The sequence below is a fragment of the Ammospiza nelsoni genome, chromosome 3, assembly GCF_027579445.1.
Source record: "Ammospiza nelsoni isolate bAmmNel1 chromosome 3, bAmmNel1.pri, whole genome shotgun sequence".
In the NCBI taxonomy this organism is placed as follows: Eukaryota; Metazoa; Chordata; class Aves; order Passeriformes; family Passerellidae; genus Ammospiza; species Ammospiza nelsoni.
Genome location: NC_080635.1, coordinates 2160424 through 2171975, shown reverse-complemented (window position 1 = coordinate 2171975; position 11552 = coordinate 2160424). Strand labels below are relative to the sequence as shown.

The window sequence follows — 11552 nt, the reverse complement described above, 5'->3', positions numbered from 1 at the left end:
GCCAGAAATAAGTATAAAAATCTAGGTCCAAACAGAAAACTCTGAAGTACCAGAATGTGAAAATAAGAGATTTTCAAAGTGAGATGTCACACCATCCTGTCCTCTTCATTTGCATTTCACTTCTATTAGGAGTTTGAGTCGTGGGGCTCAGCCAGACTTGGGGCACACATGGCAGGAGTCTGTGTCTGTCCAGTGATGCTCATTCCCAGAGGACAAATTCCCAGGAAAGGACTGCAAGCCCACAGTGCTGACAAAGGAACAAGCCTCCTTCTGCCACATACAAAATGAAAGCTCTTGGGACATCAGAGAACACAAATATAACATCATAAAAACATTTCTTTACTACATGTTGAAAGTTCATTGCAAAACAACAAAAGGAGTTAATTTCTCAGGCAAACATTGTAGATGGTAAAGACAACACCAAGATCCATGTCTTTAACAAAAAACCAGAATGTAGCTCTGTGGCTTTTATTTCAGTAATACTGAAAGCATTAAAAACCCCAAAAGAACGGAACAGGGACTCTTGCACAGTACAGCACCTTCCCCTCAGAGTTCAGGGGTTTATGCACTGTGTCTGTACAGCAGCAGGAATGGGCAGCTCCTGGAACTGGAGCCTGGGGAAATATCAGGCTGGGACACCTCTCTGGATTCCAATGGCAAAGTCAGAGTTGGGATTGTCAGCATTTCTCAGTGTTATTGTACAGAAATTGGCACCCAAGGGTTCATTTGAAAGGTGTCTGCAGAGCTGTCTGCTGCTAGTGCAGGGGATTTGGGTTTTTCAAGCCTCAGCAGCGCACACATTCAATTGCTTCATTGCTTGGCTCTTTGCCTCTGTATGAGGTAAATCATCAGCTGCTAAATCTGTAGATGGGACGGATGATTGGGACGGAACATCCTCTCTGCCTAAAATCCACTGGGAAGTAAATGTCAACATGCTCCCCTCCCCCTTGTGTGGGTCACTGTTGGGGGCTCAGCTGTGGACAACATCGTAAAAAGTCAGAACAAAACACTTATCCCTTCCCTAAGGATCTCACACAGACTGTGACTACAATAAAATTTCATGTTTCTTTTTCCTGAAGTTAGGTTGATCATCTGCATTTGCTTAGGAGTTAGATCTGCACAACACCTTGTCACTGAGCCCACTCACTCCTTTCAGCTATACTCTATGGATAATACCTTTAAAAAACGGAACCCCCAGCTTTGCTCTGTGAATAAAAGAGTGTGTCTTGCTAAGCTTAATGCACCTTGGATTGCAGCTCTCCTCTGACTGTGCTCATGAGAGATACTGGAGGCAGACAGCTGGCCAGGCAGCCTCTCACTGTGTGAAATTCATGCTACTCTATTTGTAGGTGATTACAAAAACAACTTTTCAAGGTTAGTGTCCAGGCTTGCTGCTGCTTAGCACAGGAACAGGAGTCCAAAGACTTTCTTCTGGTTGACTAACTTCATTATTAGTTTTCCTCTTTTTTTTGGTGGTTTTCTCTCCCTTAGAAATGTCTGGGTTATGGAATCTGCTGGTTCATAGTTTTGCTGAAGGGCACTTTCAGAGTCTCATAAAAACACACCAAGGTGATGGAGATAGTGAACTTTGACTGTATAGAACAATCACCCAGAGCTAATTTGTGGTTTGTACTTTTAAGGGATAATCAAATGCTGGGTTCTTGTAGGAGACTAAGTGTGTGCCATACTGCTCACTCTGAGGCTTTTTACACACCTTGCACAGACATACAGACAAAATGATTGTGGTAATGAGAAAGAGTCCACTTGCTGCAGACAGACCAGCAAAAACATACTTGTAGCTGGGTTTTGTTTTAAAGCTGGTGCACGAATTACCTGGAATTTCCTGGCCTGTTGTGGCCCGGCTTGACCCTGCCTTGTTGGAGGCAGTGACACAGATGTGGTAGGTGGTGAATGGCAGCAGGTTGTACAGGGTGTACTGCCTGGCCGTGGGGTAGATGTTGTCCATGACCAACTGCCTGTCCTCGCTGTCTTGGGCACGAAGCAGCAGCTCATAGCTGTGAACAACGGAGTTTGGGGCACACCAGCGGATCTGTGCGGAGCTGTCAGTGATCTCAATCACTGCCCTGAGCCTGGGGGAGTCTGGAACCTCGTCTTCCCTGGAAGTGCCAGGACATGAGCACTGGGATATGCTCTGGAGCTGCTTGCACGGCTTCTGCAGGTGCCTGCAGGGATCGTAGTCACAGGGAGCCTGGGCTGTCTGCACTGGGCCTTCCTCCCTGGGCTCTTCATAGTAATAGTCATCGGTGTAGTGTGGGGATGGAGTGGTGGGCACAGCCCCTGAGGGGGCACTGCTCCTCGTGGGGTTCAGCTCTGGGGGGCTCGTCTGGGGGGCACCTTGCCTGGCAGGGGTGGCAGAGGAGCGACTGTGGTGGGTGGTGCTGTGGGGGACTCCTGTTCCTCCAGTGGAAAAGGCACTGGTGCTCTGCTTGAATGGCCCTTCCTGAGGGTGTGTCATTTCAGTTGTTCTGAGCCCTCTCTGGAGCTGTTCTGTTCCAGCTGGACTTGGGGAGCTGTGGTCTGGGGACTGAGCAAAGAACTCTTGGAAAAAAACTGGGAAGGAGGTTACAGATGCCAAGGAAGGGGGACTGCTTGTGGGTTCAGAAACTGCCTCCTCCTCGTGGGAGGAACTGTTGGCGTTTGTTAGGATGGGCTCTGTTGGGTTGGATGCTGCTGTGCTCCTTGCATCCCTCTGGATGAGGGAGCTGGTATGGATGTCTTTGGTTAGCATTGGGTTGGATGCTGCTGTGCTCCTTGCATCCCTCTGGATGAGGGAGCTGGTATGGAAGTCTTTGGTTAGCATTGGGTTGGATGTTGCTGTGCTCACCACACCCCTCTGGATTAGAGAGCTGGTGTAGGTGTCTTTGGTTGGCATTGGGTTGGATGCTGCAGTGCTCATCACACCCCTCTGGATGAGGGAGCTGGTGTGAGTCAGATCTGTTGTCAGCAGGGCTGAGTCTGTTGTTACTGCAGCAGAGGCATCATGGCTGGTGAAGCTGAAAGCATCACCCTCAGGAGGGGCTGTATTTGAGTCGGGCTGTGTAACGTTGCTCTCTGACTGGCACTTGTTGTAGAGCTCCAGCAGTGAAAAAGATGTTGAAGGTCTGCCCGAGTCTTCCTGGGATGTACAAAAGGTCTCCCGAGCCCTGCAGAGGGAAACCAGAATAGTCAAGGTCCAGAAGAACATTACAGGTTTCTGTTCTGTTCAGGCTGCCTGGATTGGAACTGGTGACCTGCTGTCAAAACCATCTTTATGTTAGTGAGAATGTGAAACCAAAGTTAGATTGCCTTGACAACAGTGCAGGCAGCTTTGCACAGCACTGCCTGTGGAATTTAGCTGGAACTGCTTTGGAAGGTGCAGGGATATCTATGCCCGGGGGGAAGTGTCCTTTGGTACAACAATGGCTGTGAACTTTAGCAAAGGGCACCGGGATTCAACACAGCTGTAACAGGGGAACACATGCAGGGAGCTGTAACAGGATTCCCGGGATTCCTAATCCATCTGCTTTAGGCAGCTGGAGGTGGGCTGATGCGGGATTTTTCAATGACTAAGATCGAATTCCTTATTTACTCAGCCACTGAAATTCTGGTAAAGAATGCAACTGCTAAACCCATCCCGATGAAACAACACTGTCTAATTTCAACAATCTACTTCCCTGCCCTCTGAGAGATTTGATGACAAATCTTGGTGGCCTTTGAAAAGGAAGAGAGACCATTTATATGCAAATATTTCCTTTAACTGCAGCTTACTGTAATTAGTCTGTAAAACTGAGGGGAGCGTGAAAACAATAGGTGAGAAATGGTGCTATTTGCAAGGGTTTTGTTGACTGCCGGTGGTGATGTAAGCTTTGCAAGTAGCAGGGTGAGGAGAAAATAATTTGTTAAAGATCTTCCAAAGTTTCCCAGTTTCTGTTCCCAGCTCTAGTACATCAAGACAGCTCATTTTCTATCGTTAGCTAATATGGAAACATGTGAAATATGGTCCAAAACAGAAAGAAAATATTCTCACCTAAAAGTAGAACCACAGCCAATAACACCTTATGCTTTGTCCCTGAAAGGGACATTATTTTGCATTTCTACCTCTTGTGGAAGGGAAGAACACACCAGGAATTTGAACAGCTCGGTGAATGGTGAATGCCTGGTCCCCAGACAACTTGCACACTGAGGTTGTGTCTGCAGAGCATTGCTCGATCTCCTGAGCTCACTTACTTTTGCAGAACAACTTTCTGGGGCGTAGACAGCAGCCAGGAGAGCTGGCAGCTGCACAGCAGAGGATTCCCGTGCAAGCTGATGGTGATGCCATCCGAGGAATTGGTGTTCCAAGGATTAAAGGAACTCAGGTTACAGCTACAAGAACACAAATGCAATAATTAAGAAATGCTGAGGTACCTTCCAACGACTGGACTGTGCTCAGTATCCCTTACCCTTAGTGTGTGTAGGGCACAAAGCAATATTCCCATTTCCCCTGGCAGAGAGCAGTTATTAACCCACCACCCTGCACTCTGCATGCTCAGGAGATGCTCTCTAATTTCTAGGACTTCAATTCCTTAAAGTTTTAGCACTTTGATTTTTAGCACTTTGAACTGGTATTTCTGCAAGTGTTGGGAAGTGCTGTGTAAATGCAGTGAGGCAGTCAAGGGGGATGGAATCCATAGGATTTTTGCTTTGTATGGGTTTATTTTCCTGAAACTGGTTTCTAGGCACAGGCAGTGCTCTAGTGTTTGTTTTCTGATATGCTCTTATCTGTCACTATTATAAAAATGTTTCAAAGTGCTCTCCAGATTTTTTTCCTTTGTGCTGCTCTGTGTGCACCTCACCTGCTCCTATTTTGATAAATCAGTTTCAGACTTTTGCCCCTCTTAGTATTTCAGGTATGAGATGTATCAAGAGGTGCTACCCCTAGGATGAGGACTGAAACATGGCTTTCACTAATGATGAACAAGGAGCTCTATTAAAATGTCACACTAAAAGTGGGACAGGGTTTTTGTCTGCTTCTGAGCTGCAGGTTTTGGAGAACTGTCAGCACTCGTCCTGGCAGAGCAGGGAACCCTCAGAGACCTGCTTCTCCTCTGATAGGATTTTGCCCTTGCAAGCCTGGTCTTTAGCACAAGCAGGGTTCAGTGGATCTGTGCTGATCCAAACAGCCCTGGGTGAATTCATTGGATGGGGAGATGAGGCAGAGGAGTGGGAACACAATGGATGCAAGCTCAAGCAAACAGTTAATTGTGCTGTGAGCCCCAGGCTGCCTCTTTGGGCTGCATCAGTTCTATCAGGCCAGATCACAGATTGTACATGGCAAAGACAGCAAGCCCACACCTCCTTCCTAAATCTGATAACAAACCGTTCAATTCAGCTCGCAGGCACCACAGGCTGTGGGGCAAAGGCAGCATTACGTGGGGAAGGACAGAAAAACCCAACTCACTTCTCAAACGAGAGATGGCTCAGGTGAGGAGCGCTGTCAAACACCTCTGTCTGCACAAAGCCCAGGGAATGGGAGTCCTGACAGCGCAGCTCTCGGAGACCAGGCAGGGACCTGAGGAAGTCGCTGTCGAGGCTTCTTAACCATGGCATGTTTGTCAGGTAAAGTGATCTGAGGCTGGCCAAGCCTCTGGCCCACTCTGGTCGAACTGAAACAGAAAAATATTTACAGCTGTTGCCTGAACAGAGCATTCCTGTGGATTTCTGCCTAGAAAAAGGGTTTGAGTTCATAGATATGAAATATCTGTCACCTTCTGCAGCTATTCTCTTTGGGAAAGGAACAGAACAAAAGTCAATACACCAGTGTGTGAACATTCATGCAGCTGCATTTCTGCAATAGTCCCCACAGGTCAGGCTGTCGTAGGGCAGAGGAAAAGAGGGGAAAATAGGACAAAGCTGATAAGAGATATGGAATAGATTTCTTGTTGGGTGAGATTAAATGAACAAGGATTTCTCTGCTCAGGAAAGTGGTCTACAAGGTCCTGACTGGTGCAAGAAAAGCAAATCACTTCTTTCTTCTAGCATGGAAAAAGAGCCAAGAGGCATGAAACTGAACGGATGGTCTTGTATAATAGGGCCTTTCTGTCCCATGACTCAGTAGGGAACTCATTACCACAAGACAAATTAGTCAAATTTATGGAGGAAATTTGGTGGTGCAGCTGTTTAATGTGAGTTGAAGTGAACCTCTAGCTTGGGGCCCTGGCCCTGGCCCAGGCTGAGAGCAGCTGGGCAAGGCATCTCACATCTGTGTGTCCCAGCACCTCAGGTATAAACTGAGGCTGGCAGGGCAAAAGGGAGAAAATATCCTGTGGATTGCTCGGGGCAGGGATTGTCCCCCCCTCAGCGGAAGTGTTTGGGCTGTGGATGGCACAAAAAGCCTCTCTGTGCTACTGCAGTGCAGCTCTGAGAGCTCAGAGTGGCTGTGGGGACAAAGAAAGATTTCAACAGCCTGTCTGGAAAGGGAAACTAATTTCCTCCTGCGCTTCCCAGAGCTAATCCCGGGGCTGACAGGGAGGTGACTGTCAATGGCAGACAGTGGGATTAGGATGGAGGTGGGTGACTACCCTGGGACAAACCCTCCTGTCTCACAGTTTGGTCTGTGCCCTTCCTTTGGGAGGCTGCTTTGCGTGAGTGCCTGCAGCAGCTGTGTGCAGCTTTCAGTGGGGGGTGTTCCCCTGCGCTCCAGCTCAGCCAGGATGGGAGCCATGGTCCCAGCACGGCTTCTGCTCCCCCGGCCTGACCCAGCCCTGTGCTTACAGGGGGAAACCCAAGAGACTTACTGGTCTCAAGAAAGGTCCTGCTCAGATCAAGCACCTCGATGGAGTTCCCAGGCCTGTCCATGGCCTCGTGGGGATCTGTGCTGATGGCAAAAGCAGAGTCCCCGATTCCCCTGCTGTCATCCTGCCCCAGCAGCGTCACAGAGAGGTTCAGGACCTGCAGCTGAGGGTAGCAGGAAAAAGCCAGTGGCTGGATTTCAATCAGGGGATTGCCAGCCAAGGACAGCCACCTCAGGTTGGGCAGGGCAGAGCCGAGGCAGGATGGCACAGATGACAGCTTGTTAAAACTCAAGTCCAGCTTGAGGAGACTGCTGAGGGTTTCAGATCCCCACCTCACTGCCCAGAGGTGGTTGTGCCTCAGCGAGAGGACACGCAGCTGGGGCAGGTTTGCTATCTCTGTGCCATTCACCTCCTGCAAGAGGTTATTGCTGAGATCCAGGCTCTGCAGGGCCTCTGGAAGGCAGACTGGTAAAGCTGTCAGGCTGCTGTTGGTCAGCTGCAGGGTGATCCAGGTCCTGTTCTTCTGATCCTCACAGGACATGCTGGTGAGATTAACATTCTCCCAAGTGTCCTCCTGAGCCAGCTGGAAAAAGGTGGTGACATCCCTGGAAGCTGCTCTGCTCACAGGGCTGTGTGCTGTGGTCCCCAGCAGCAGAGGGAGGATGAGCAAGGGGGACAACATCCTTCTCCAAGGTGCCTGTAGTTTGCAAGGTCTGTTTCCTTTGTGTTTCAGGGAGGGGAAAACAAAACAACGACATTTAGAGCTAAATTTAAATCCCTCCAGTCATCTACAAACTATTTAAAAGAAAAACTGTTTATAAGCCCTTTCCTATTATATCCAGACAGGGATAAATGATAATTAATAATGAATAGCTCTTCTGTAGTTAAGCCTAAGCAAACATGAATCCTTGGGGACAGAAGTATCATGCAGTCTTAGTCTAAGTGTGCCTCCAGTCGTTCATGCAGGAAGCATGACCCAAGCTGTATCCCACACCTGCCCCTCAGTGCCAGCAGGCTGTCCTGCACTGTGTCCACTTTGGGCAGCCCAGTGGGGTGATGCCCAAACAACCGGGTCCAATGTGCCTGTGGCAGGGAACTGGTTCCCATGAGGCTGTGTAAAGCAAATGAAAGATGAGGACAGAGGAGAGTTACCAAACTTTAAAACCCAGAACCCCCGACTGGGCAGAGTTGTGTGGAGTGGGCAGGTATTAGTGCCTTTCCTGTGTCAGGAAGGACTTTCCTTTCCCTAGCAGCAGCTGGAACAGAAAACCCAGGGGCTTGTGTGGGCTCTGCCAGGGCAGTTCTGCCCCGCTGTGAGGGCAGTGCCAGTGGGGACCCACAGGGATGTTTGGGCTCCCGAGGAGCGGGCAGTGCCCCCGAGCCTGTGTGCCAGGCAGGGCTGGGCCTGCTGTGGGTGAGAGGCACAGGCAGGCTCTGCACGGCCCAGCTGCTGGGAAGGGATGCACTGAAAATGCAGCTCCCGAACCACATTTCAGTGGAAGTGGTCAGAAACTGAATATGCTCCTGGATGGGGGCCCCAAAGGCCTGAGCGCCAAGAAACATGTTATTTAGTGTTACAGCTGCCTCCGTGCTCCCTCCTCCCACTCCTGCTTTGGTCTTCGTAAAAAACAAACGTCCTTAGCGCCTTGTGCGAAGTCCCCACAGGTAATGTGTGTCATTAAGGAAGGAATTAACCCCAACCCCAAACTCGCGCTTTCCTTGTTGAGCTGTCTTTTGTGCTTCCCGGCAACAAAATGATTTCTCGTCCAGAAATATATTACAGTTTAGGGTGGTAACCGAAACCCCACGGATTATGAAATATCTCAGACTTATTCCAAAGTTTAATTGCTCCTCGCTGTTCCCTGAATGATGCCAGGTCTTGCCCAGACCGTTATCCTTTGCTGCCATCCCAGGTTTGAAGTAGGGACCAGCAAAATAGTGTACACCGGAGCCCCAAATAATGTGTTGTGTTTGCCCGTGTCCTTTTCGTCAGGCGGAACCGGGCAAGATCCGAGCGGCCTCAGGGCTTCCCGGTCACCGGGGCCGCTGGATCTCCCGCTCCGCAGCACACGGGCAGGGAGAGGATGGGAGGAGTTGGGCTGCTGTATTCCAATATCAGATTTAATGTTAATCCTTGCCTCTAAACCGCACCCGCTCGCACGTACCTGTCCGACAGTGCCGGTGCCTCGTGCCTCGCTCCGAGCGGCTCCGGCTGCTCGGCCCGGCTTTTATAGGCTCGGGGTGACTCAGCCGGCCCCGTGAGCTGCCTCTCTCCGGCCCCGGCTTTCCCTGCTCCCGGCTCTGCCCACAGGCTCGGGCGAGGTCTGTTCCAGGCTCGCTCCCCCGCATCCAGCTTCGAGAGGGGGCGGCTCCGGGCAGCTTTCCCGGCTCCTTGGCCCTAGCGGGAGGTGGGTGGGAGGGCTCTTATTTCCCAACACTCACGCAGGGCTGCTCCTGTCTGTCTTTGTCTGAGCAGAGGGGGATAAAGGGAAAAGATCAGTGTCAATAGTCCCGACTCTCACGTCTTCCACCGACGGGGGGAGGGAGGGGAATTGCTGTGCTCCTTTGTTGGCAGGTCAGGATGATGTAAAGCTGAGGCTCTGCCTGCTGACATGAGCTTTGGTCTCTCTTTAGGCGCCAGTGAGGGGCTTCAAGTGTTTAAATTTCTAAGACTCTTGCTCTTGGAGAGTAAATTCTGCAAAAGTTCACGCAGGACAAATTACTTTCTAAGGAGGCCCTTAGGATATGTCAGAAGTGAAACTCTCACCTGCTCCTCCCGCAGAGAGGAATTCTCTGTGCGGATGGAGAGGGCACCTCACTCCCCGTGTGACGAACTTTGGGAGGCCTCTCCTGCTCCCGCTGTGCGTGGGCTGCGTTCTCTGTCCTGCATCTGTGTACCACATGGCTTGGGACAATTCCCTTCCCGCTACTTCTCTCATCGTTTGCTGGATAAGTAAAACTGACACAGAAACCATCTCCCACTGAGGGACCTGCCCCGAGCTGGGCTTTTCAGCATTCCCACAATTCTAACAATAATTAGGTCGAGAGCAGAGAATAAAGTCAGGGAAATGATCCCAGAAAGGGATGAGTTGATGGAGATTGTTCCAAAGTAAAAGTTAAGAGAGGTTGTTCTGTAGCTACTGTAGGACAATTAATTGTTAAAATTTCCAAGGAGAACGGTAGTCAGTGCTTTTTCTTTGTCGGGGCAACAAAACAGATCCCTGACATGAAGGCAGCACCGACCTGTAAACTTCGGTGCTAAAGTGCAGATAAAGGCCTTGCTTGCCCAAAATCGTTGAGTCTGCAAGCACGCATTAGGCAGACCTTATCTACTGACCGTGTGGGTCATCGTGAGCGTGGGGAGAGAGCCTTGAAAAGCACCAGAACATGCACAGAACACAGATAGGGGCTTCAGTAGGACTCTGTGGAGCCATGGCGTTCCCGGGGAGGCCAGCGAGGCGCGCACGGCGTTCCCGCGGAGGGCTCCGGGGCAGAGGGATGGTTCCCAACGAGGGCTGATGTCACCAGTGACCCGGGCCGGGCCAGCGGGGCAGGCACGTGCGGGCCCGCAGCTACCTCCGGAGCTCCGGCTCAAAGGGCAGGGCGCAGCAGGTTACAAAAATCTGAAGAATTTGGTACAAGGGCAGGAAAGCCCAGCTCCAGGCAGGCCGGTGGAAAGCCTGCCTTCCCTCTGGTTTCACAGAGCTGCCGGCTGCGGCACTCCTCTTTGGGAAGCCGAGGAGCAGGGAGCTGGCCTGGCTTTGCCCCGGATTATTGAATTATTAAATACTTATGATTGCTGCCCTTAGCTCAATATTTACAGACAGTGAATTTTCATTGCTTATTTTAGGGTTATTTGCTGTCTTATTGATTTTAATATTTTTCAAAAAATACTCCAGGAAACTCGGGGAGCCAAAAGCTGCTTTAATTTTAATGAGTTGATCCTTACTGACTTCATTTTGGAGACTGAGTTGAGCAGACTGGGAAAGCTGCTGCTCGTTTTGGTGAAGGTGGAAGGGAGGAGGTTTTCTTTGCCCTGAGGCCCTTGATTTCTGAGTGATACAGAGAACCTGTTGCAAGAGGCAGAGCGCCCTTGGAAAATGAGCTTTGGTTATTTTTATTTTCCATCTTTGTTTCTGCTTTTTTCGTTGGCCAGTTTTTGTGGCAGGTATTGTATTTTCCCAGGTCTTTGGTTAGCTGCAAAGAGCTAATCTCTCATCACCTGAAATATTTCTGCTGTGGTGCTACATACAGGTACTAGTGGAGGTTTCCCAGGGCAGGCAGCAGCCCCTGTTCACCAGCTTCTTTGAAATATCTGCTAACAGCAGGCAGAGATTTCCCCTTTGTGATTCACTTTGGCTTGTTCTCATGTCGCCTTTTATTCTTTTTTTCCGCTTTTCTGAGAGTTTCGGTGACAACCTGAGGGAGCGTTAACAAGGGCAGGCGTTCCTGTCAGCCTTTTCACACGGGCCGTGCAAAGGGAGCTGGAGCAGACGCCCCCTCCCCGGGGCGTTCAGGGCTGCACAAAGCCCCTCTGCCCGCAGGAATTCTCGGGCTGAGCCTGCATTCCTCAGTGACACCAAGATAAGCAGAGCACCAGAAGGTGAGGATGGTACCAGGCTGTAAAGTTTAAGAGGTGAATGTTTCTTACTGGCCGTGATCCAAGTGATGGTTAAGAATGAAAATATCCTGAAAAACAAATCTGGAGAAAGGCTTTTAAAGGCAACAAAAGAACTGTTTCACGGGTCTGTCCACAGAGCAAGCACAAGCAAGACATTT

General features: G+C 50.1%; 1 protein-coding gene across 1 annotated transcript; it reads right to left on the bottom strand.

Annotated features, from left to right (window-relative positions):
• Window positions 1-318: 318 nt before the first annotated feature.
• On the bottom strand, window positions 319-9270 carry LRRN4 (leucine rich repeat neuronal 4). The gene is made up of 5 exons (XM_059468823.1): window positions 8939-9270; window positions 6777-7493; window positions 5441-5645; window positions 4228-4365; window positions 319-3164 (listed from the first exon to the last, which is right to left on the bottom strand). Exons 1-5 carry the CDS (start codon window positions 9120-9122, stop codon window positions 1616-1618), a joined length of 2793 nt encoding a protein of 930 aa, XP_059324806.1. The 5' UTR covers window positions 9123-9270; the 3' UTR covers window positions 319-1615.
• Between the last annotated feature and the right edge of the window lie 2282 nt (window positions 9271-11552).

Coding starts and splice junctions, on each gene's coding strand:
- LRRN4 (XM_059468823.1), bottom strand. CDS start 9,122: ATGCGGGGGAGCGAGCCTGGAACAGACCTCGCCCGAGCCTGTGGGCAG. Junction 7,494..8,938: donor GCACCGGCACTGTCGGACAG/GTACGTGCGAGC, acceptor TGAAACACAAAG/GAAACAGACCTTGCAAACTA. Junction 3,165..4,227: donor CAGAAAGTTGTTCTGCAAAA/GTAAGTGAGCTC, acceptor TTCCCTCTGCAG/GGCTCGGGAGACCTTTTGTA.